Genomic DNA, 27,115 nt, shown 5'->3' with positions numbered 1-27,115 from the left:
GCATTTCTAAAGGAATGTAAAGACCTAGGACCAAAGCTACCAAGTTAACTCATGTTTAGTCATTTGTGCCTGTTTTTTGTTGTTGTTGTTGTTTTTTAAGGCCAGTATGTAGGAAGAAACCACAACAAAAGCTACAGAATTATAAAGTCTTAGCATGGAAAGGGATTAAGAGATCATCTCATCTACCTTTCTTATTCCATAGATAATCCATAGAAAAGGAAACAGTGTAAAGTCCAAATTGCAGAAGTTTTCCTGGAAGGATTGATAGGCTATTTAATTTTATTAACCATTGTGCTCTACGTTTATTTACATATTAGAAGCATCAAGCAATGAGGGAATGACATTATGGGAAAAGTTACTGCATAAAACAGACATGAAAAAGATTAGATGGTTAGCTTTGTATTGACTGTGCTTGTGGAATAGGACACTAAACTAGCTTACAGGAAGCCTTGGTTTTTAATTGTGCTTTCTGTGTACCTTGAGTTAGGCTTTGCCTTTCTGTTTCCGTTTTTAAGGTGTCCATCCCAGCTTTTAGGAGCCCTGATGGCACAATGGTTAAGCACTTGGCAGCTAATCAAAAGATTGGCAGTTCAAGCCCACCATCCACTCCACAGGAGAAAGATGTGACAGTTTGCTTCCACACAGTCTTGGAAACCCTGTGGGGCAATTTTACTCTGTCCTAGAGGGTCACTATGAGTTGGAATTGATTTGACAGCAGTGGGTTTGGTTATCCCCATTTTCAAAGATAAAATAAATATTTTGGTGTGAAAATAAGGACTTGAAGAAAGTGTTTTATAGAGTGATCCCAGTTTCTAAATATGTTGAATAATTTTTGTAAAAACATTGTCTTGCATAAAGGAAATAGTTATAATTGCACACTTTGCATTAGTCTAAAAGGTGCTGCAAAGAAGTGTTGGGCTTATCTTGCCTAATTCAGGAGCAGTAGCAGCCTCTTCATCAGCTGTTGCTATGATGCTGGCATGGCTACGCCCTCTCAGTGTGTGCGCTGCAGCTGCCCTCCTTTGGCTCTTAGTCTGCGCAGACCCTATGTCATAACCATGGGGTAGAGAAAAGCTACAGGGCTTGGGAGAACAGGCCCTGTCACTGACCATCATCCTTGGTCATGATAATTATAATTATAAAAGTATAAGAAAAAACAGGTTAATATAGAAATGTCAAGCTGAACTTTAAATAAGTGTTTGTTGTATTTTCAAAGTCATAAATAGGACTATGGGGGATAAGTAATATGTTCTATGACATTTATGAATCAGATTTGCAGGTGGCTAGCTCTGGTAGCATAGTGGCTAAGGCACTTGACTGCTAACCAGAAGGCTGGCAGTTCAAACCCACCAGCCACTCCTTGGAAGGAAGGTTGGGCAATCCTACTTCCGTAGTGATACTGCCTCGGAAACCCAAGGAGGGGTCGCTATGAGTCAGGGCTGACTCGACGGCACATAACAACAACTCACTTAAGTGGAAGAGGGGTGCTAATAATTTCTGAGTAGTGGAAATTGAGGGGAAGTTTGTTTTTAAGGAGTTTACAAAACTATATTGATATTTTGGGTAGTAAAAGTAGATTTGGGTAGGAATACTTTTACTCTCCATCTATTCACAAATTTGTATGAGAAGAAATGCTAGTAAGTTTTAATAAGCTGAAAAGTTCTAGCTTTATCCCTTCCTTTTTTAGGGGAAATACTGTCAGTTATGTTAGTACCTACATATTTTCAAGACTTTTGTACATAAAGATGTTCAAAAAATTCAGCTGTAAGCCAAGTTCTCTGAATAGCAGGTGTCATCTCTAACATTCAGTTTTAATATTTAGTGTTTATGTGATACGTATTTAGTGACCTGGAAGAAATTTTGTACCTAGTAGTGTTTGAAGGCGCTCTGGTAGCATAGTGCCTAAGGCACTTGACTGCCTAACCAGAAGGCTGGCGGTTCAAACCCATCAGCCACTCCTCGGAAGGAAGGTTGGGCAATCTACTTCCGTAGTGATACTGTCTCGGAAGCCCAAGGAGGGGTCGCTGTGAGTCGGGTCTGACTCAACGGCGCTTAACAACAACAGTAGTGTTTGGTGTATATTACATTAAACTTGGTGCTGAAGTTTAGAAAGTTCTTCTATTTTGGTGACCTTTGGAACGCATAGGTCAAGAATTGGAAAGTGATTTGATTAGTTTCCATTGCCCTTTCACAATCTTTGTCATTCTGTACAACTTGTTGCCTCTTCCATGATGGTGTGTGATAGTTTCCAAGAGTTAAAGGAAAAAATTTCATGTTAAAGGTTAGAGAGAAATAGGTTATCTTTATTTCCTTCTTCCATACTACTTTATACCTAGAGTCATGTATTTTTTATATTTATTAAAAACTCCAGATTATTTGAAATATTATGTCCTTTTTTAAAGGAGCTCTGGTGGCATAGTGCTTAAGGCATTTGACTGCTAACCAGGAAGCTGGTGGTTCAAACCCACCAGCCACTCCTCCAAAGGAAGGTTGGGCAAAAATCTACTTCTGTAGTAATACCTCCTTCGGGAACCCAAGGAGGGGTTGCTATGAGTTGGATCTGACTTGACGGCAGTGTGTTTGGATTGTTTTTTTTTTTTGGGGTTTCTGGTGGCATAATGCCTAAGGCATTTGACTGCTAACCAGAAAGTTGGTGGTTCAAGCCTGCCAGCCACTCCATGGGAGGAAGACAGGGCAATCTACTTCCATAAAGATTTACTGCCTTGGAAACCCAAAGGGGGGGGTCACTTTGAGTCGGAATAGACTCAGTAGCTGTGAGTTTGGTTTTATATCCTTTTTTATATTAATTCATATCTCAAAATTAAAGCTTGTTCTTAAATATTTTAAGATTTAATATGTTAAGCCCTCATAAAGAATTTTGTCTACTGTATGGTTTTGTGTCTTAAGTGGTAATGGTTATGTTTTAAATTAGTCAGTCTGTATTCTTTGAAAAAAAACATTTTTTATAATGGGAGAAATCAGAGAGTAGACAGGAAAAAATGTACCATGCCAAGATTTGACACCACACTCTATTATACTGTCATCTGTCTTACCTTTTTATTCTTTGAGATGATCCCTGAAATTCTAGTTATGCTGCTTCATTATTTTATTATTTTATTTTTAGTGACTTAGCATTATTTTATTATTATTTTCAGTGACTTAACAACTACAAAAAAAAAAAAAAAATGCAACCACTGCCATCTCACAGTGAATCCGTCCTTGGGTTTCTGAGGCAGTATCACTATGGAAGTAGATTTGCCCAACTTTCCTTCTGGGGAGTGGCTGGTGGGTTTGAACCTCCAGCCTTCTGGTTAGCAGTCAGGTGCCTTAGGCACTATGCCACCTACAAACTGTATTTAATGGCAATGAATAGTAACTGTAGTTCAGACATTTGCTTGTTGTCCTTATAGTGGTCTATTGTAATATGTGGCCACAAAAAAGGTTGCAAGCATAGAAACATAAACGATTCTTTAACTGTTTGAAGTGAATTAGTAAAAAGTTCCCTAAAATTTTATGTTTGTTTTGAACTCTTTAACCCAATTTTTTTAATTGAATTTTTTGCTTTCGTCATAACTGCTCCTGGGCATTCAAATATTTATATTTAATTATATTGTTAGGATACATTATTCTCTTAGAAAAGATGTTAATTGTCTTAACTAATTTCTGAAATTTGTGAAAGGAAATGTAATATTTTGTTGATAGATGTTGACACTCTAGTACTAAAGTATTTTGTTTCTGAGCAGATTCCCACTTCCGCCACAGTGCTCTTCTTAAGCCTAATTCACTTCTACATATGTGTTCTATAGGAAAGAAAATTTAGAGCCCTCCATTTTAAAAAGCTTTCTTGCTTTGCATAAAATTTGAAAATATTTAATTTCAAAGTTAATATTGATATTAAAACATAGATTCAGTCTTGTCTTGAAAGTGTATTACAATTTATTTCTTGCCATTTTTGTGTAAAATTTACAGAAAGAGTGTTACACCGTGCGCTCCAAAGGTAATGTCTCATTACTCTAAGGCTCTCTCTCTTTTTCTTTCTTTGCCTTTATCTTTAATCCTATTGTTATATGCATTGAATCATTTTAAGAATAAAAAAAAAAAGTGCTTGATCTGTATGGCAGCAATACATGTAAAACAAGTATGTTTTATTGTTCATGATTAATCCTGGGAAGTACAGTTTTGTTTCACCAGGTTTCTACATACATATCATCTGGGGGGGGGGTAGGGTTATATTTTTATGATTGTTTTAGAGCTCATTCAGTACAGAACTATTAATTTCTATGTAAGATCAAGAGCTGCTTTGATAATGGTATAAAAATTTAGGTGGTTTTTTTTTTTTTTGAGGGTGGGGAGCAGTGATCCAGTTCTCAATTTCTAGGATTTACAAGGTTTAAATGACCCCTTGCACATATATTTTTTAAGGATATTTAAGGCTGGGGAAACTGAAAATCCAGTGTTTATAATGACAGGAGAAATGGAAATGTGTAAATATTGAGCAATTTTATCATTTGAAATTTTCTTTGTGGTTGTTTCTCTATTGGGTATAATTTCATTAGTGTGTTTAAACTTACACGTTGATATAGTCTCTGCCTTCTTAAGGTCTTAACACACTTAGTTTATGTCACCACCATATTGTTTTTAAACAGCTACATAGTTTTGAAAGTTTAATACAATTTAGAGTTGATGGGAAGAGATCTCTTTGCCCATTTTATAGTATTGAATAGCTTGGACTGAGCATGTCAGTCCCCCCCACCACCACCACCCTTTTGTAACTGTGTTTGGTTGATGTCCTCTCTTTATCCATGTCTGGTGTCAGCCAGTGCCCAGAAGCTTTACTTTGGGCTTTCACCTCCTGGAAGTAGCCCGAGAACCCCAGAGGATTGGGTTTTTCATTTGGTTGGTTAAGATACTTTCTGTATTTTTAATATGCAATCTAACTAATTAAAATACAAATTTGAATTTCTGCATCCTGAACTGCACATGCAAGCGGTGGGCTTAATTATTTCCATCAATCTAGGCACAAAGGGCCAGCTAAAAGTTGTCTTTGAAAGAAATCGGTTTTTGTCTTCATTTGTTTTCTTCACTACTGTAATAAAGGACCAAGTGCATCTGTTCTTCAGCTTTTATTTGAATTAAAACAACACTTGAATCTGTCATGAAGATAGCTGTTCCATCCTCAAATTCATGCCCAAGTATTGTGTTATTATATTACTGTAATCAGCTAGAATGTTGTATCTCATCATTTGCTCTAAAGGTTTAGAATATCCAAAAGTTTGCCATGAGATGCTTTTTACAACAGTTAGCCAGGATAGCAAATTGCATTAGGTTCTATGTATTTTAGAAAATTGTAGGGTTTTCCCCAATCTAGGAAAGTTGTGAGAGAAAGGATCAGGGAAGGAGGAGGAATGTATCTAATGAGTAAAGTATTCATTGTTTTCACTGCTACAAATTTGAGACTGATCCCTTACAGTTAGAGTACTTTTACCTCTTTTTAAAGCCTTCTTGACATCAAACAGAACCAATGTCTAGCTGATGGACTCATTTCTTCCTATTGTTAGTGTGGTTTGGTAAAGTTCTATAATTATGGGAAGCACATTGCTATCTGAAAGTTACTTAGTGTCCAGAGTAGATTCGAGATGCTAGTTTAATTAAGCTTTGGTAGTTCACCAGTTTGCTAGATTTTCTTTCATTTTTTTCTTCTTTCTGCCCGTTTTTATTCATTTTTATAATTACATTGGCTTGAACGTTCATTTCCCAGTCTTCTAAGGGAAATTTGAGACTTGTAATTTTAAAACTCAAAATTTCCTTTAATATTCTGAAACGTCTTGACATTAAAACATTTTAAAAACTAAATTCTGTAGTGTTCTTTCAGAACTGAATATTCTTAATGTAAGTATAATCATTATAGTTTCTTTTAGAATAATGATTTTTATTGTTGTGAATGTTAAAATTGTGTTTTGTTGACTTTAATATCTTAGAATTGCCTTAAAATGAATATAGAAATTTACATGGGAGCTTCTAGTACAATTGACTGCTTTGATACGGACTGATATTCAGGGATCTTTCTCTCAAATGTCTATTTCTCATTCTTCTAAACGAAGCTGTTTATAATTCTGAGTCTCGTTATCTGCTTTGAGTCTTTTCCACTGCAGTTCACATAACTTGAAGATCTGTGAAAATGCTATGGGAAAACCAGCTTAAATTTAAATTATCATAACCAAATGTACCCTGTAGGCTTCCCTAGAATGACTGATAGTTTGTAGCTGCAAAAGAAGCTGGTTGGATATTTTCTGGGCCATGAAAATTTAAATTGTCTTATCATTGCTTACTTTGGTGTCAAAAATGTTGTAGATTGAAAGTTTTTCCCCTGTCACATTTTCAGAGTTCCTATGAGTGACATTATCACCTTGAGTGAAGGAAAAGGGGCGGGAAGTTCTGAAAACAGGACTCCTGAAGCCTGTCTCCTGTCTGCCTAAAAGATGCAGACTGACTCAGTATGAGAAATAACAAATACAGGAACTCACTTAAGTGTGTGGGGCAAGTGGTGATCACACTTCTTTCCATAGGCCAAATGATAGGTGATTTTATTCTTATTAATTGTCTTGATAAAGTGTGAAGGTTTTTATCTGTTTGTTTTGGGATTTTCGTTGTTTTAGATTTGAGAGTAACTTTAATTTTAATGTGTTTTTATAGCCATAAGTCAAATCAAATCTGTTACGTATATTTTATGTATTTTAATGCATACATACATATACTCATGCACATGTGTAGTTTTCATGATGCTGAAGAAATAGATACAATTTTGTAATTATAATCTTGAGCTTTTATCCGTAAAATGGCTGCTGTTGCTGTTTTTAAGTATGGATGTATATCATGTTTAACTTTTTCTCTTTTTTATCTTTACCTCTTTGTTCTCTACATGCTTTAAACCCTTCTGCTCTCTTCACCTGAACATCTGGTTTTTGCCATCTTCTTGGTGTTGATGTTTGTTACACAGTACCACAAAACCTGCACCACACCTGGATGGGTAAGAGTTCCATTCTTACTACCTTGGGATGGCATTTGGGTAGACCATCCATAAAAAAGAAACAAATCGGACCATGGGTAGACCTTCAAGGAAGTGCTTTTGGTCTCTGTTAACCTCTAGAGGCAGGTTCTTCCTTGAGGATCACCCCATAGTGCTCATGTCACCATAAGGCATCTTTAATCTGGGCACATGAGTGGACTTCTCAGCCTTGCAGTCTTGAGTGTCCCTGAGAGTAAAGGCAGTTTCTGAGTATCAAGTGCAGTTTGATTGTGATCAGACTGTTTACCTTACAGTGGTTAAGAACCACTGTTTTAAAGGCAGAAAACTGTTTCAGACTGTTTTGAAGCCCAGTTTAGATAATATGACATTAGTACTGTTTCCTTTTATAAAGTAGATTCCAAATTCTAATTCACTCCTAGTTGCATCATACATCAAATACTTTGGTTTTGTTTTCAGGTCTGTGGACATATCACTTAAAACAATTGTCTTGATTATTGCTCATAGCTTAATTATTATAAAACTAATTATTTCTTGAATTTGTATTGTGACAGGGTACATGTTGTTTTTGGACTAGTTATCTCCGGTTTTGAAGTAATTGAACAAATTGAAAATCTGAAAACTGATGCTGCAAGCCGGCCTTATGCAGATGTGCGAGTTATTGACTGTGGGGTGATTGCCACAAAATCAACAAAAGATAGTAAGAGCTTTATTAGGGTGGAGGGAGCTAGGATATATGTTAATACATTATTAAAGACTATAAATTAAAGATACTTCCTGGATTTCATTAGTGGAAAAACTTATACAAGTGGTTTACCAATAGCATGTGATGCTGCTATAATACCCTTCACCCAGTACATCAGCAAATCTTGTCATATCTGATGCCTTCTTATTATTTCTTCTGCTACCATCCTGATTCAAACCACCATTATCTCTTACCTGGGTGTCTTAAGCAGGGATCTGTAGAGGATATGGATCATGCAGTTATAGAGGCAGGCAAGTCCCAAGTCTGTGGGTCATGTGTCTGGCTAGAGGTTTCTCCTGACCCACATAGCTTCAGGGGCTGATGAATTCAGGATCAGCCAGTCAGATAGTGGGCTGCAGAGGCTGATAAGTCACAAGAATTGGAGGTCAGATGATGACAAGCCAGATGCAAAATCCAAAGAAAGCAAGCAAGCTCTGCTAGAACATCCATATATATGTTAGATACAGGCCACACCTCAGAGCAAACTCCCCTTGCAACTGACTGATTACATGAAATCACATCATGAAGGATGATTATGTCATTATGTAACTGCTAAATTTCTTTACATCACTGCCAAACCCTGAGAATCATGGTCCAGCCAGGGTCACATATCCTCAACCATCATGTTGGGTTATTGCAGTAGCCTCATAACTGTTCACCCTCCTTCTATTCTTGCTCCCCTATAATCTTTTCTTAGCAGCAGTAGCCTCCTAACTAGCCTATTCACTTACACCCTTGGTTCTCTCTAATCTGTTCTTAACATTAACTAGAGTGATCCTTTTAAAACATATTTCAGATTAGGTCACTTCTACTCAGAACCCCCCAAGAGCTCCTTTCTCTATCAGCCAAAGCCGAAGTCTACAACACCCTTGACATAGACAGCTGTCTCTGCTGTCTCTTGGACCTCTTCTATCACCTCCCAGCCACGTTGGTTTTTACTGAGATATGCTAAGAACTCAGGGACTTTGTTCTAGCAGTTGCCTTTGTCTGGGACACTCTTCACTCAGATATATGCATGACTCTTTCCCTTAATTCCTTCAGGTATCTGCTCAAATTTACATCACCTCCCCATTCCCCAACACTCTATCCCCCTTATTTCCTTTTCCCTGTTTATCATTTTTTTTCTTAGAACTTACTGTTTGTCGTATTATGCAGTTAATTATTTTTTGTCTTACTGTCTGATCCAACTAGAATATTTGCTTCATGAGAGCCAGGGCTTTGTTTTTATGCAGTTTTACCAACAAATTGTATTATCAGCTTGAAGGAAAGTTTATTTGGATTTCTTTTTTTGGTTTGCTCTATATAAAGCACGTTTCATGATACTTGGTAATTACATCTTTTACCCGAAAAGGTAAGCACTGAAATTCAGTACTAATATTTTGTTCATTTTTCTTAAAAGCTTTTGAGAAGAAAAGGAAGAAACCAACTCATTCAGAAGACTCAGAGTCATCCTCTAATTCCTCTTCCTCTTCTGAATCATCTTCAGAAAGTGAAACTGAGCATGAGAGAAGCAAAAGGAGGAAACATAAGAGAAGGCCGAAAGTTAAACATTCTAAAAAGAGACGAAAGGAAGTGAGTGGTTCAGAAGAGCCAAGGAATAAACAAATAGGGAGCCCAAAAGGGTGAGTGTCAAACACTAGGGTAGTCTTACTTCAAAAACAAAACCCACCATGGAATGGGAAGAGTGTGTATGATTCCACAAACTTAGTTTATTACCTGTTTTGTTGAAAAAGGATAGCATTTTTGGAACTTTAAATTGAAATTTAGCAAATATAAGGGTAGCATAGACATTTGATATTGAAGATGTGTGTGTTTGCTGGTAAAAATAATTCCTGAAACTCTTCAAGAAGAAAAGTTTGGACCATTTGATCATTTGACAATTTTCACTGGGTTAAGTTTGTATGTTTTCTCTGAGAAAATTGATTTATAAACGTTTTGATTGAGACTTGTAAACTGTCAGTTGCTGTTAGTTCAATATCTAATTTTATATGCAAATTTTATTATAAAATGGAAGCATTATGTATCTTAATTGGTGATGGTTTGTTCTCTCTAAGTCACTCTGACAGGAGTGATACCAATGAAAAGAAGTCAGCTGATTCAAATGCTAAAAGAGAAAAGCCTGTGGTCCGCCCAGAAGAGATTCCTCCAGTGCCTGAGAACCGATTCTTACTGAGAAGAGATATGCCGGTTGTCACTGTGGAACCCGAACCGTAAGTAGGATGAACAGCGTATGTGTTTTCATCTTTCTCTGATAGGGGGTTCCTTCAGCTCATTGCAGTCTCACATTCATTTATTAAGCACAACTCATGTGCAGAGCACTTTGAAAGATACTGTGGGAGATAACAAGAATGAATGACTTGGACGCTGCCTTTCAGAATTTACATTCTACTGGTAGGGAAAGAGGAGCTCTGGTAGCGTAGCGGCTAAGGCACTTGACTGCTAACCAGAAGGCTGGCGGTTCAAACCCACCAGCCATTCCTCGGAAGGAAGGTTGGGCAATCTATTTCCATAGTGATACTGCCTCAGAAACCCAAGGAGGGGTCGCTATGAGTCGGGTCCGACTCGATGGCACATAATAACAACAGTAGGGAAAGAAGGGGACTTGGTGGAGTAGTGGTTAAGGCATTTGGCTGCTAAACAAAAGGTCAGTGGTTCAAACCCACCTGGCGCTCCATGGAAGAAAGATGAGACAATTGCTTCCATAAAGATTTACAGCCTTGGAAACCCAATGGGGGTCACTATGAGTTGGAATTCACTTGGTGGCAATAAATTTGGTTTGGTTTGAGTAAGGAAAGAAGGAGCTCTGGTGGCACAGTGGTTAAGTGCTCAGGTGCTGACTGAAAGGTCAGTGGTTTAGAAACCACCAGCCACTTCATGGGAGAAAGATGAGACAGGCTGCTTCTGTAAAGATTTACAGCCTTGAAAACCCTGTGAGGCAGTTCTTTGCTCTAGAGGGTTGCTGTGAATCAAGTTACATGATGTCTGTGGGTTTGGGTTTTTGGAATAGGGAAAGGGGAGTGAACAGATTGGTTAAGAGAGAAGTTTTTATAGGAAGTCCAGGAAGATTTCATTACTAACAGTTATTTTAGCCTTTCATTAGAGGGGAGAAGTTTTGGTTATCAGAACAGAGTGTTAGTTGATCTCTTTGGATCAAATCGAATGATAAAATGTGTTCAGATTTGAATAATGCAAAATTAATTGCATGGTAATTGGAGATATAATTTAGTATCATAAATACATTACTGTTGTTAACTTAGACAGTGATGACTTCTGTGTATTGGAAAAGCTAATTTGTAGCTTTAGATTTGGCCTCAAAAATAATATTTAATGTATTTAGTGTACTAGACTGACATTTAGAATTAATAAAGGAATGCTTATATAAACAGAAATACCAGAATGTGGCTAGTATAATTGATAAATTCCTTACAAAGAGTTGTTTTGAAAGCAATCAAGTTATCATTTAATTCATTAAACATTTTAAAAGCCTGATACTGTCTCATTTTAAAAAACTATTACAAAATGGTATGTTTTATTATAAATTGCTTACCTTGCTGATGTTTACATTATTAAAAATTCTGGCTGTGAATAAATTTTAGTGGGATCCTTCTTTCTTAAAATGTAAGACTTTAAGTTCATTGATCAAATTCATTTGGCTTTCAGAAGTTAGGAAATTTGAAGTTTTCTGTGTTTCTTTCTTTCTTTCTTTTTTTTTTTTTTGACAGTTCACTGTATAGTTATTATATGCCCCATTCTCTGCTAGCTTCTCCTGAGGGAAAGAAAATAAGGGACATTACCCCAACTTTAAATAGCTTGGGATCTAGTTTGAAAAGAAGTTGTCTGCAAGTATTGGCTGAGCAGTGCAGTTCTTTGATTCCCACCACTTCTGCTGTGAAGAGGAAACATGGTGATGTAACACAAAGAGAATTGTGGCACCAGCAACAGGGGATCCACTTACAGCTCAGACTCCATGCAGGACATGATTTTTACCCACAAGAGAGACTTAATACCTTTGACAAAAGCTCTAGCTAACTGTACAATAAAAGAAAAAAGGTAAAAGTATTAGAAAGGGGGATAAAATGATCTTCATCCGGAGATGGCGTGATTGTGACTGTATGTCTGGAAACCCAATTGTCTAAAAATTGGAAAGAATTTAGAAAGGTGTCTAGAACAAAATAGATAAAGACAAATCATTAGGTTTTCTCTATGTCATCTTTATGTCTGGTTGAAATGGAAAAGAAAACAATCCCATTCACATTAACAAGAAACTTTGAAATGTGATGGAATAAAAGTAGTATCAAATGCAGGAAACTACAGAGCATAAAGAAAATGTACGTAGATAACATAAAAATGTTTGAAAAGTTTATGACAGAAGATAGGATAAACAAAGTTAAAAGCCAAAGTAGACTGGAACAAAAAATATCTGTGACACTGTACCAAAGAATAAATATTCGTAAAAAGTTCTTACAAATCAGTAAGAAATCAACCCAGTAGAAAAATGGGCAAATACTAAGAGGCAATTTATAAAAGAAGAAATACAAATGGCAAACAATTACTTGAAAAACTTAATCTTACTAGTAGTCAAGAAAATGCAAATTAAAACAATGAAATGCTTTTTCACTTCTTTAGCTGACAAGAACTTTAGATAAGAAATAAAGAACACTCCCCTATATTCCTGGAAGAAGTAAAAATTACTAAAGATTTCTAGGAAAGTAAAATGGCAGTATATATTAAATTTTAAAATATACATATTGATTTTGCCAAGGACAGCAGGGACATATGGGAGGCTGACAATGGGAAAGGAGACTGGTGATAAGTGTCTAAGTGCTGCCTACTAGGAAATAGAGGAGCACAGTAGCCTTCTTACTTAGATAAAATCCAAAGAAAGCAAAAATCGTGGGCAAGTCACTCCAACTTATGATCACCAATTAAATATAAGCACAAAAACATCATAATGCCTTGGAGACAACAGAGTATCAAAGTGCACACAAAGAAGCAAGATAAAGAGAAACAGGGGACTAGATACAGACCCAGAACACATCCCTGAGGAAGACACAGCATTGGAACTCCCTGATAAGGAATTCAAAAGAATTATATTTAGGTATCTTCAACAAATTGAGAGATAGATCAAGGAAAACACTGACAAAATTGAGGAAAACATAGACAAAATGCTAGAACATTTTCAAAAGACAATACAAGAACAAAATGACAAAATAAATGAAAAACTAGAAATGATAGAAAATCTACAGACAGAAATCCAGAAGATTAATAGTGAATTTTCAGAAATAGATAAATTGAATGGGCAAAGGAGTAGAATTGAATCAATGGAAGACAGAATTAATGAGATTGAAGGCAAATATCTCAATACTTCTTTAGAAAGGGATCAATCAGAAAAAAGATCAAAACAAAATGAAGAAAGCCTAAGGTTCATGTGGGATACCATTAAAAGGAATAACCTACATGTAATCAGAATTCCAGAACAGGAAGAGACAGACAAAACCACAGAAAAAATTGTTGAAGATTTGCTGGAAGAGAATTTTCCTGGTATGATGAAAAATGAGAATATATCCATTCAAGAAGTCTGACTAATTCCAAACAGGATAGACCCCAAAAGAAAATCACCAAGACATATCATCATCAAACTCACCAAAACCAAAGACAAAGAAAGAATCCTGAAAGCAGCATGGGAAAAGCCAAAAGTTACCTACAAGGGGCAACCAATAAGATGAAGCTCAGATTGCTCTGCAAAAACCATGCAGGCAAGAAGACAATGGGATAGTATATATAAAACCCTGCAAGAGAAAAATTTCCAACCAAGAATTATGTACCCAGCAAACCTATCCCTCAAATATGATGGTGAAATTAGGACATCTCCAGATAAGCAGAAATTAAGGGAATTTGTTAAAACCAGACCACCCTTACAAGAGATGCTAAAGGGAGTCCTTTGGACAGAGAACCAACAACAGCAAACAACTGACCATTAACAAATATGGTGTCATAACCCAGAAACCAACCCAGTTCTGGAAGTATCCAAAGTAAAAAAAAACCTATAAGATTGTAAACAGGGAAACAGAGACATCAGTTGACAGATGAGAACCAAAAAGAGGGAAGAAACGATGTAGTGACAGAACTTCTAAATGGTAGGGAAGTCAAGACAACTGCAAAATGGAACAGACTATTCTAAACCTGAGAAGAACACTATAAATCACAGGGTAACCTCATAGAAAAATGATAAACCTTCACATCAAAATAAAAAAGAGGACCAGCACAAATATTTAGTAAATACTAAAACATTAGCAACGAAGGAAGTGATAACATGATCCAGAAACAAAACGAGGTCAGCACAGAAAATTATATGGAATAAAGAAATGAACACCATGAAAAAGCACATAACAAAAAGGACAGCAACAAATTCATACTTGCTAATAATTACATATCTGGCAAGGGACTTATCTCTAAAATTTATAGAAAGCTCCAGTGCCTCAACAGCAAAGAAATTCACAATCCAGTAGAAAAATGGGCAGAAGACATGAACAGACACAGTAGCAAAAAGATGGAAACAACCTATGTGCCCATCAGTGGAAGAGTGGATGACCAAACTATGGTACATATATGCAATAGAATGCTGTGCAGCACTAAAGGATAATGTAGAGTCTACAAAACACTGCATAATATGGATGAACTTGGAGGACATTATGCTGAGTGAAATAAGTCAGTCACAGAAGGACAAATATGGTTTGTTGTTGTGGGGGTTCAAGGAAAGGTTTATATGTGGAGGGAAACTTTCTTTGTTGGTTACCAAGGGTGGGAGGGGTGAGGAGGGAACACCGGGGGAAAAAAAATGCATTGACCCGTGTCACTTTAGTTTTGTGTATTTCATTGTACATAAATTATATTTCAATAAAATACATGAAAGAATAAAAATAAAATAAGACTTCTTACCTGTGTAAGCTGAAATAATGAAAAAAATATATATACACACACACACACATATCGTTTGACCCATTATTTCCACTTCCAAGAATGTAGCTTAGAAAATTAAAAGCACTGTAACACAAAGATACAAATTATATTGCTTGGAGTGGGATAAAAACTAGAAACACTGAAAGGCATCCATCAGAATAGTTGAACAAATTATGATAGATCCACATTATAAAATATTACACACATTTTTAAATTATCATATGGTCACACAGATGATGTATACATTACACATTTTTCCAAGCAGCACAACCCTCTCATGTGTTAGTTTCCTATGCTCACTCTGCATTTTAAGCATGGGTGCATTATTTGCTTAAAAAATAACAATATTTAGGATTATATTAAGGAGCTCTGGTGGCGCGGTGCCTAAGGCATCTGACTGCTAACCAACCAGAAGGTTGGTGGTTCAAACCCACCAGCCACTCCTCGGAAGGAAGATGGGGCAATCTACTTCTGTGGTGATACTGCCTTGGAAACCCAAGGAGGGGTCGCTATGAGTCGGGGCCAACTCGATGGCACATAACAACAACAACAACATCAGATAGTGGACAGTGATGTACTGCCAAGCAAATGATGTGATCCTTTTTTGTAAAAAGATTAAAAAAGCAACAACTGCCTTTACCACACATTCTCACCAGGTCAGTGAGAATGTGTCCAAAGCAAACCAGGGAGATGGGCAAACCTGTAACTCCAGGCTGATGTTCTGTCTGCGCTGCAGCACAGACAGCACTGAGTGAAGGAGGAGGAACAAAGTCTTCCTCAGATACCAAGTGGTAAAACATGCTGTGGTGTAAAGACTTTGATGTTGAATGTATCCTGAAACTTTTCAAAGTTAAACTACACACTGACACATCTTAAAAGGAGTTTCATTTCAGAACATTCAACTATGTTATAAAACTTCTAATTACTGCCCTTTAAACCTAGCCTTTAGCCATGTCTTAGTTACCTAGTGCTGCTGTAACAGAAATACCACAAGTAGATGGCTTTAATAAACAAATTTCTCACAGTTTATGAGGCTGGAAATCTGAATTCAGGGCCCTGGCTCTAGGGAAAGGCTTGCTTTCTCTGTCGACTCTGGAGGAATGTCCTTGTCTCCTTTTAATAACTGTGAGTCCAGTGTTCCTTGGAGATGTCCACGTGTCTTGGCATCAATCTTCCCTTGGGTCTAGGAGGTTATTACTAAAGGGATTCTGGGTCCAAAGGACATGCTGTGTTTCTGCCTTTTCTTTCTTGATGTTAGTCAGGTCCTTCCTCTCTGCTTACTTCTCTCTCTTCCTCTCTCTTTTAAGATAAAAGTGATGCAGGCCACACCCCAGGGAAACTCCCCTTATATCGAATCAAGGCTGTGACCTGAGTAAGGGTGTTGCGTCTCATCCTAATCCTCTTACAACTGATTGTCTGATTACACATCAGATCACATCATGAGGGATGATTACATCATCATATAACTGCCAGATCACTGAGAATCATGGCCAGCCAAGATAACACATTTTTTGGAGAACATAATTCAGTCCATGACATACCATATAGCTGTAACATTTCATACTTTTGCCCTCTTTTTCTTCTTTTATTTCATAACTGAACACGATAGGTTTGGCTTGGGTTCAGTGAATGTCCGAATGAACTTAAAGACTTGTTGACTTTAACATGCCTAAAAATTTCCATTCCATCTTACTCTCAGTTATATATTTTTTTTTCTTATTCTCAGTTATATATTTATTTTTTTACTCACTGCTGTGAGTTGAACCTGACTCATAGCCACCCTTCCTTGGGTTTCCGAGGTAGTATCACTACGGAAGTAGATTGCCCAACCTTCCGCCAGCCTTCTGGTTAGCAGTCACATGCCTTAGGCGCTGTGCTATCAGAGTGCCTCTCAATTATATTAGCTATTTTAAAAAATATATATATATATATATTTTTTTTTTTGCTGTTGAAAATATACACAGCAGAATATATTCTGATTTAACAGTTTCTACATATACAATTCAGTGACATTGATTCTGTTCTTCAAGTTGTGTAACCATTCTTATCCTCCTTTTCCAGATTGTTCCTCAATACCCCCCTTAGCTTCTTTCTCATCTTTTGAGTTGCGGTTGTCCCTTTGATGCCACATAGATAGTTCTTCAAAAGTATACAGTGTTCAAGCCAGACTTTCTTTACTAGTTCAACTACACTATTGTTTTGTTTAAAGAAGACTTGAGGAGTATTTTTAGCTTAAGTTTTAAAGATTAAATCTCTAATGGGAATATACCCATGACCATACACAAGTTGGGCAGATGATTATCCTACATACATATTTATATGTGCTATAAAAATGTCCCTATGTAGTGTAGAGCTAACAAGACAAAGAATAACTTCTTAGCAAAAAAAAAAGATTTAAAGATTATCTCAGAGCAGTAGTTTCAGGGGTTCATCCAGCCTCACTGGCTCCGTGAAGTCTGGATTCTGTGAGAATTTGGAATTCTGTTCTGCCTTTCCCTCGTTTTGACCAGGATTTTTCTATAAAATCTTTTATCAAAATATTCAGTAATGGTAGCTGGGCACCATCCAGTTCTTCTGGTTTCATAGCAAAGGAGGCAGTTGTTCATGGAGAAAACTCAGTTTTAGTATTAGAAAATAGGGGCAGCAAACTGTGGTTCATAGGTCAAATTTGACCCACTGCCTGCTTTTATACAGCCCATGAGCTAAAAGTCATTTTTATCTATTAAAATGTTTGACAAAAAAAAGTCAAGAGTAGTATTTCATGACATGTGAAAATGATATAAAATTCAAATGCCAGTTGTCTATAAAGTTTTATTGGAACACAGCCACACTTACTTGCTCACATATTTTCGTTGGCTGCTTTCACTGTAAGACCTTTGGTAGTGCAGTGTTTAAAGCATTCAGCTGCTAACCAGAAAGTCAGTGGTTCAAACCTTCTGGCCACTCCACAGGAGAAAAATGAAGCAGTTTGTTTCCAATGAAGATTTACAGCCTTGGAAACCCTATAGGGCAGTTCTACTGTATCCTATACAGTTGCTGTGAGTCGAAATCGACCCGATGGCAGTGAGTTTGGTTTTGGTTTTGTTTTCACTCCACAAAAGCAGAACTGAGTAGCTGCAATAGAGTTTGTATGTAGTGCTCTTGTTGCTTTACTTTGCTGCTTAGTGTGCTCACCACAAATCACAACGATGTAGTTACAACTCTCAGTATTAAAAGTGCCATGCATTGTATCATCTATGTGTATGGAAAGACATTTTCAAAGATTAAATTTGGAAAATCACCTTACAGAGCAGCATTCCCAGATAAACAACATTAATAATATATTTTGATAAGAAACAGTAACTTCAAACCCCAAATAAGCAAAATGTTACCTCCCCCTAAAAAGAACAGAATTCTATTCTTCTCGTTGTTGTTATGTGCCATCAAGTCGGGCCCGACTCATAGCGACCCCTCCTTGGGTTGCCGAGGCAGTATCACTACGGAAGTAGGATTGCCCCATTTTCCTTCTGAGGACTGGCTGGTGGGTTTGAACCGCCAGCCTTCTGGTTAGCAGTCAAGTGCCTTAGGCACTATGCTATCAGAGCTCCTATTCTTCTCATTAGTAGACCCTGTTGTAAAGCATACTCAGTTACTATATTTTAAATTTTTTCAATGAAAATTAGTTCTATCCATTCCTATATAAGAAAGAATAAAAGCAAAACTCAATGCCATTGAGTTGATTCTGACTCATAGCAACCCCCCATTGGGTTTCCAAAGCTATAAATCCTTATGGAAGCAGACTGCCTCATCTTCCCTGGAGTGACTGGTGGCTTTAAACTATCAACCTTTTTTGGTTAGCAGCCAAGTGCTTTAACCACTACACCACCAGAGCTCCTTTCCTATGTAAGAACCTATGTAATAGCCTCAGTTTTCCTCTTTGCCCACCAAACCTAAAATACTTACTCTCTGGCTCTTTGCAAAAGAGGTTGCCAACCCCTGCTATTACTTAGCAGTATCACAGTAGTTTATACCACTGTCTTTGTGGAATACTGCTGATAAGTTTATTGTGGCCATTACAATTCTTTGATCACATAACATCTGTGAAAGTTTGTTGTGCTACATGATGATACAACCCAGAAACCCACCCAGCTATAGAAGTATCCAAAGTAAATAAGCCTGCAAGATTGTAAACATGGAACCAGAGACACCAACCGACAAATGAGGACAACTACAAACCAAAAAGGGAAAAAAAATCTGTGTCGTTACAGAACTTCTATATGGTAGGGATGTCAAGACAACTACAAGATAGAATGGACTGTTCCACACTTCAAAGAAAACTATAAATCACAGGGTAACCTCAAAGAAAAATGATAAACCTTCACATCAAAATAGAAAAGAGGACCAGCATAAATATTCAGCAAATACTAAAACAATAGCAATGAAGAAGTGATAACATGATTCACAAACAAAATGAGCTCAGCATAGAAAATTATATGGAACAAAGAAATTGACACAATGAAAAAGCACATGACAAATGAAAGCAACAAATTCATATTTGCTGATAATTATATATCTGGCAAGGGACTTATCTTTGATGGAAAACTCCAATGCCTCAACACCAAAGGAATTAACAATCCAATTGAAAAATGGGCAAAAGACATGAATAGACACTTCACCAAGGAGGATATTCAGGTGGTCAGCTAATACATGAAAAGATGCTCACAATCATTGGCCATCAGAGAGATGTAAATCAAAACAACGAGATACCGTCTCACCCCAGCACTGATGGCAAGGTTCAGTGAGACAGAAAATAACAAATGCTGGTGGGGATGCGGAGAGATTGGGACTCTCATACACTGCTTGTGTGACTGTGAAGTGATACAGCCGCCGTGGAAAGCAATATGGTGATTCCTTAGAAAGTTGGAATTGGAGATACCATTTGACCCAGCAATCTCATTACTAGGTATATATCCTAAAGAGGTGAGAGCCAGGATAGAAACAGATACATGCATGCTTATGTTCATCACAGCACTATTTACAATAGCAAAAAGATGGAAACAACCTACGTGCCCATCAGCGGAAGAGCGGATGACCAAACTATGGTACATACACATACTGGAATGCTGTGCAGCATTAAAGAATAATGTAGAGTCTGCAAAACACCACATAATATGGATGAACTTGGAGGACATCATGCTGAGTGAAATAAGTCAGTCACAGAAGGGCAAATATAGTATTAGTTCATTGTTGTGGAGGGTCAAGGAAAGGTTTATATATGGAGGGAAACTCTCTGTTGGTTGCCGGGGGTGGAGAGAACACTGCAAAAAAAAAAAAAGTGCATTAACCCATGTTACTTTACTTTTGTGTATTTCACTGTACATAAATTGTATCTCAATAAAATGCATTAAAAAAAAGTGTAAAATTATTTTAAATGATGGTTGTCTGGTATTTGTGTCACACAAAGGTAGCTGATTGATCTACTTTATTATTATAAGCTTTTAGATTTTGATCACTTGTTTGGGAGTTGGATTTAAGTGTGCTTCTGTAACAGCATATTCAGGGAAAAACCACTGTACTGATTTCCCTGCAGTTATACTTATTCTCAAGGAGGCTTGGTGACACAATGGCTAAGGGTTCAGTTGCTAATTGAAAGGCTGGTGGTTTGGACCTCTGGGGCAGTTCTGCTCTGTCCTGTAATGTTGCTATGAGTTGGAATCGACTAGAAGGCACACCAAGAACATCCTTGTTCTCATTTAGTTAAATTTGCTTAATGGAAACTGGGTTCTACTCATGTTCATTTGTTCTCAACCTCAGCTGCACTTTAGGATGATTTGGTGAACTTTTAAAAATACCAACTTCTGGCCATACCTGAAAGCAAATCAGAATGTTGTAGGTAGCAGGGAGAGGATGGCAGAGTTAGGTCAGTATTGAAAAGGTACCCAGGTGCTGTTTTCTTCATGAAGAAAATAGAGCTAACAGTTGCCTACCAAGAGTACCTAGAATCAAATGATATAACGAATATGGAAAAACTGAGAAAATGGTAATATATTTTATGGTCAAGAGTTTCTTATAGTAACATATGTAAATTGAAGGCCAGATTCCTGGAACCTTAGGAAAGCCTAGATAACAGGTATGATGTTGTTGTTGTTGTTATGTGCCATCGAGGCGGGTTGGCCCGACTCATAGCGACCCCTCCTTGGGTTTCCGAGGCTGTATCACTACGGAAGTAGGTTGCCCAGCCTTCCTTCCGAGGAGTGGCTGGTGGGTTTGAACCGCCAACCTTCTGGTTAGCAATCAAGTGCCTTAGGCACTATGCTACCAGAGCGCCTGATAAGAGGTGTAAGAGTGTCATTTCTTTCTGTGACCTTGGGCAAAGGTTTTAATCTCTTAATCTTAAAATTCTTTATCTTTAAAATGGAGATGATTGTAGTTACCTACCTCATAGTATTGAGGATTGAATGAGCTGATGTCTTTAAAATGTATTTTAACATAATGCCTGGCACATAGTAAGTGCTTAATAAAAATTAGTCATTACATTAATAATAGTAACAGCTACAGATAAACAAAGGTGTGAAAGGACCTCTCAAGCATAGATAGCTGTAGCTGTCACAAAAACTATACTCTTAGAATTACCTGTAAGATAAAGCAACAGATAAAAATCATTGAAGAAGGTAAGAGTGGCAGTCAAGAGTAGCATTGGGAAGGCAAACTGTAAAACATACTTGTTCATCAGAGTCAGAAATGCCTCAGTATTCCCTTAGAACATCACTGTTTTCACAAGAGGCATCTGAAAAAGAGAAGATACAAGTATTATGTATTGCTAGCTAATTGGGTTACTTTTTTTTTTTTCCTTTTCCATTTTGGCATATAACAGGTGTGCTTAGGAGAATGGAATTGTGGAATTGTTGGATAAATGAAGTGTTTTAGAGTATATAGGGACATAAATTTAGCATTGAAATATTGAAAAACCTACCTAGTTTTTGCTTATTTTTACTTTTCTGTACAATCCCTTTTCTAGGAAGATTCCTGATGTTGCACCCATTGTAAGTGATCAGAAACCATCTGTATCAAAGTCTGGACGGAAGATTAAAGGAAGGGGCACAATCGTATGTGTTTTAAGACTTCTTTTTTCAAATTACTTAAGTAGTAAAATTTCTTTTTCCTACAGGCAGAATCTTATCTTTAATTTTAGGTATAGTCTAAACTCAGTTCTAGGAACTAGTTGTATACCTGTGAGAAGGGAAACTTATCATTTACTCCTGGTTTTGACTGGGTGTAATTAGGTATGAAATGAACATGTGAAGCAAGCAGTATACTAAGGAATATTCGTATGTTGGAGAATCTAAACTAATGAATATAACCATTAGGACTTCGAAGAGTAAGATTTCATGTGGGATTACAGGTTAATCTCAGCCTTTCCCATCTGCTTTTTGTCCCTAGTGTTAGAAAGAACTTCATACCATCCTTTTGGTACTTGACTCATTGCCTGTAATGGAGTCTGAGGTGGAGGCTTATCCCTAACTCTGTCTTATAGCAAACTGTGCAGTAGAGAGGCATTTATAGATTTTCCCATCTTTGTTTTTAAAGCGCTATCACACACCTCCACGATCAAGATCCTGTTCTGAATCAGATGATGATGACAGCAGTGAAACACCTCCTCACTGGAAAGAGGAAATGCAGAGGTTAAGAACATACAGACCACCTAGTGGGGAAAAATGGAGTAAAGGAGATAAGTAAGAACTTTGAGTTTAAGCAGAATTCTGCTTTATTTTAAGTGTTGAGAACAGAGACTTACTTTTAGACTTTAATAAAACATTGTCAGAATTAGGTTGTGACCGAAGGGGACACATTTGGGAATACTTGGTGAAAGCAGTGCTAGTAACTTTCACTAGGCTAAACTATGCTTTAGAGAGCTTTGGGAGAACAAAAAAAAATTTTATTTTCCCTCACAAAACTATAAGCCTACTGAATCTCTTATTAAAGGTTTCTTATTCAAGTTTACAGACAACCAGAACTTAAAAATTGTATGGGAGATTCTTCTTTCTTAGCCCAGGTCTCTTAGTCACTGATTAATTAATTAATTAATTGATAGATAGGAAAAGCCGTATGCAAGTGTGTGCATTAATTTCTAACTCCAAGGACTTGCTTCTTCAGTGGTGTACTTACTTCACCCTCAGGGACACCCTCTAGTGGAATGTCTGCTAGAAATGTGGCCTGGCCCAAAATAGCTAAATATACCATTAACCAAAACCCACACTCAATGCCATTGTGTCGATTCCAACTCATAGTGACCCCCATTGGGTTTCCAAGGCTGTAAATCTTTATGGAAGCAGACTGCTTCATCATTTTCCATGGAGAAGCTGATGGGTTTGAGCCATCGACTTTCTGGTTAGCAGCCAAATGCTTTTAACCACTACACCACCAGACCTCCTTAAATATACCATCAAGGCCCTGTATAATTCTTCATGGTAGAGTTCTCTTTTTCTCTGTTGGGATCTTGCAAAATGGTTTGAAATTGGAAGAGGGAGGAAAAGGTGTGGATTTGCTATGTGAAAACAAATGCAGGCTTAGACATAGTGGTGCTGAGGATTTTTAACTGTGACCCTCACGTCGCCTCAGAGAGTGCAGAGGCTGCATTTGTTTTCATTTACTCTTTTCCAATTCCTGTAGTAAATGATTCAGCTGAAACCTTGAGGAAAAATCCTGATTATTTTCATGAGGCTGAAATAAAACAATAGTTGTGCTAGCCTCTTAAGAAAAAGAGGATTTCTTTGAAGATCAGGTAGCTGTTTTGTTCCAGAGAAACAACACAATTGTTTGGGAACTTGATTTGCCTCTCCTTTAAAAATTACTCTTGCAGGCAGAGAGTTCTAAGCAAATCACAGCCAAGAACTTGGTGTTGTGTGAGCAATGCTCTTGTGATTAGTTGGTTTGGTTTCAACCACATTTCTCTTGTCAAATATGAAACTCTTTACTGAGCTTTGAAAAAATAACTTTTCTAAGTGCATCTGTTAGTGGTTGTTAGTGTATATCTGTGAAATTATTAATGTCACGAACAGGCCTATCACTCTGATTCATCCCTCTTACATGTGCTTAAAGTGTTGATACAGTCAGTATTTTGTTTTTAACAAGGCTTTTGTGAGTGCTTTTGGATTGACAGCAAATGTCTTTAAATGCTTGTAAACAGTTGCATGTATGTTATATCTTTTTTTTACAGGTTAAGTGACCCCTGTTCAAGCCGATGGGATGAGAGAAGCATGTCGCAGAGATCCAGATCATGGTCCTATAATGGATATTATTCAGACCTTAGTACAGCAAGACATTCTGATGGTCACCATAAAAAACACAGAAAAGAGAAAAAGGTGAAGCACAGAAAGAAAGCCAAAAAGCAGAAACGCTGCAGAAAGCACAGACAGACAAAGAAGAGAAGGGTTGTTTTACCATCTGACGTAGAATCCTCAAAATCTTCCACCAGACAAATGAAATTTTCTTGTGATAGAGAAAGGCGATCTCGTTCTTCCTCTTTATCATCTCATCACTCATCCAAGAGAGACTGGTCTAAATCTGATAAAGATGACCAGAGCTCTTCAACTCATACCAGTAGAGACTCATACAGATCGAAATCTCACTCACGGTCTTATTCTAGAGGAAGCTCCAGATCAAGGACTGCATCGAGATCTTCGTCACATTCTCGAAGTAGATCAAAGTCCAGATCTAGTTCAAAGTCAGGGCACCAGAGGACAGCATCAAAATCACCAAGAACAGCCTCTCAGTTAAGTGAAAATAAACCTGTTAAAACAGAACCTTTGAGAGTAACAGTGCCACAAAATGAAAGTATAGTAGTCCAGCCAGTGGTGGCAGAAAATATTCCTGTAATACCATTGAGTGACAGTCCCCCCCCTTCAAGGTGGAAGCCCGGACAGAAACCTTGGAAGCCCTCTTATGAGCGAATTCAGGAAATGAAAGCTAAAACAACCCACTTGCTGCCCACCCAAAGCACTTACAGCTTAGCAAATGTGAAAGAAACTGGTAGTTCATCATCCTACCATAAAAGAGAGAAACATTCAGAAAGCGATCGGAGTGCTTATTCAAAATACAGTGATAGAAGTTCAGAGAGTTCACCAAGGTCAAGGAGCAGATCTTCTAGGAGTACATCTTATTCCAGATCATATACAAGGTCACGTAGTCTAGCTAGCTCACACTCAAGGTCTAGGTCTCCCTCGTCTAGATCTCATTCACAAAATAAATACAGTGATCATTCCCAGTATAGTAGATCATCTTCATACTCTTCTGTTAGCAGTGATGATAGAAGACAAAACAAGAGGAAATTCAGATCAAGTGGGAAAAAAAAAAATGCTTCAAATAAAAGGCACAGCAGCAGCTCTGAAAAGACACTCAGCAAGAAATATGTCAAAGGCAGAGATAGGTCTTCATACAAGAGAAAGTATAGTGAAAGCAGGTCATCTTTAGATGATTTTTCAGACAGTGAACAGTCAAGTATTCAGGTTGTACAATCAGCCCAGGAAAAAGAGAAGCAGGTCCAAGTGGAAGTAATTGGTAATAAACAAGAAAAGAAGAAAGATGAAGAGAAACCCAAACCTGAACGGGAATGTCCTCGTTCAAAAAGAAGAACTTTGAAAGAGAATCTTTCTGATCACTTTAAAAATGGTAGTAAGCCCAAAAAGAAAAATTATGCTGGGAGCAAATGGGACTCTGAATCAAATTCAGAACGAGATGTAACTAAAAACAATAAAAATGATTCCCGGCAGTCTTCTGATAAGGAAGAAGGTGAGGCCACATCAGATTCTGAATCAGAGTTGGGTGAAATTAACATCAAAGCCAAACCCACAACAAAGTCTTTAGCAAATACTTCACTGCCTGATGACAGTGCTGTTTGGAAACCAGGTAAACAGCGGTCATCAACTTCTGATTCTGGGGGATCCTGTTCCAATCCTGAAAACATGCGAGGAAAGGCACGGAAGCACAAACATGGGCCAAAGGAAAACCTTAAAAAGGAACACACCAAAAAAATGAAAGAGAAATTGAAAGGGAAAAAAGACAAAAAGCACAAGGCTCCAAAACGAAAACAGGCATTTCACTGGCAGCCTCCATTAGAATTTGGGGAAGAGGAGGAGGAGGAGATTAATGAAAAGCAAGTTACCCAGGAGTCAAAAGAGAAAAAGCAAGTTTCTGAAGATGGTGAAACCATAAAAGATAACATTCAGAAAACTGAGAAGTCCTGTGAAGACAACATTGTTTCAGGTAAACACAATACAGTGACTATTTCATCAGATCTTGAGCAGCATACTAAAGATGATAGTAAATGCAGCATTTCTCCTGTGGTTTTAAATACTGAGGAAAATGTAGCCAGTTCTCCCCAAAACATCCAGCATGTTGAAGAGAGTGTCCTGAGCGGAGTGGAGGATGTGCTTCAAACAGATGATAACATGGAGATTTGCACTCCTGATAGGAGTTCCCCAGCAAAGGTAGAGGCAGCATCCCCTCTAGAAAATTCAAAGTTTGACACCTCGGATGGGACCATTGTTCTAAAGCAGGAGGTGCAGATGGAGCATTCTGAGGCAGAGGTGGGAAAACAGGAAAGTGGTGTGTCTGAAAGTAAAACGACAAGTGAGGTGGGGAAACAGGATGGCAGCACTGCCAGCATAGCCAGTGCTGCAGAAAGTACTACGAAGAGGGAGGTGGCCGAGAAGAGCCAGGTCAGCCTTGTGGATAACAAATGGAAGCCCCTACAAGGTGTGGGGAACCTGGCAGCACCAGCTGTTACCTCATCCAGTGCCGTGGAAGTTAAGGCATCGACTGCTGTGCCTGAAATGAAACCACAGGGCTTGAGAATAGAAATTAAGAGTAAAAATAAAGTTCGGCCTGGATCTCTCTTTGATGAAGTAAGAAAGACAGCACGCTTAAACCAGAGGCCAAGAAATCGGGAGAGTTCAAGTGATGAGCAGACGCCTAGTCGGGATGATGACAGCCAATCTAGGAGTCCAAGTAGATCTCGAAGTAAATCTGAAACCAAATCAAGACACAGAACAAGGTCTGTCTCCTATAGTCATTCAAGAAGTCGATCGCGAAGTTCCACATCGTCTTACCGGTGAGTAGTATCCTCTTTCCCTTTCTCCTCCCAAGGAGAGTTTGTGATTGTTTATTATCATGGAAGAGCATCAGAGTAAAGGGCAAGATCACTGTTTCCAGATGCCTGAAAGGGAACAAGAAGTCTTGTTCTGCATGGCCCAGAGAGTAGCTTGAGGTCATGGGGAATAGGCATTTCAAGGGAAGAAATTTGGGCTCATTGTCAAAAACTCTATTGCTGTCAATTAAAGTTCTTGGATAGAGAAACACACTGCCATGATAGGTGGCAAGGGCACCATCTTTAGAGGTGTGAGGCTGTT

The 27,115-nt window shown here is 37.7% G+C and overlaps 1 protein-coding gene across 1 annotated transcript in view; it reads left to right on the top strand.

The window, feature by feature from the left end:
* The window catches only part of NKTR (natural killer cell triggering receptor), a 68,546-nt gene that overhangs the window by 34,442 nt on the left and 6,989 nt on the right, over positions 1-27,115 (top strand). Inside the window, exons 6-12 of the mRNA XM_042782157.1 lie at positions 6,998-7,027; positions 7,579-7,724; positions 9,169-9,391; positions 9,824-9,979; positions 21,727-21,814; positions 22,296-22,441; positions 23,926-26,817. Coding sequence (XP_042638091.1) covers positions 6,998-7,027; positions 7,579-7,724; positions 9,169-9,391; positions 9,824-9,979; positions 21,727-21,814; positions 22,296-22,441; positions 23,926-26,817 — 3,681 coding nt within the window. The remainder of the gene's footprint in view (positions 1-6,997; positions 7,028-7,578; positions 7,725-9,168; positions 9,392-9,823; positions 9,980-21,726; positions 21,815-22,295; positions 22,442-23,925; positions 26,818-27,115) is intronic.

Source organism: Orycteropus afer, unplaced genomic scaffold (assembly GCF_000298275.1).
Source record: "Orycteropus afer afer isolate SDZICR_OR568_19922 unplaced genomic scaffold, OryAfe1.0 scaffold00250, whole genome shotgun sequence".
Classification (NCBI taxonomy): Eukaryota; Metazoa; Chordata; class Mammalia; order Tubulidentata; family Orycteropodidae; genus Orycteropus; species Orycteropus afer.
The sequence above is the reverse complement of the archived record's forward strand: the minus strand, read 5'-3'. Positions and strand labels throughout refer to the sequence as shown.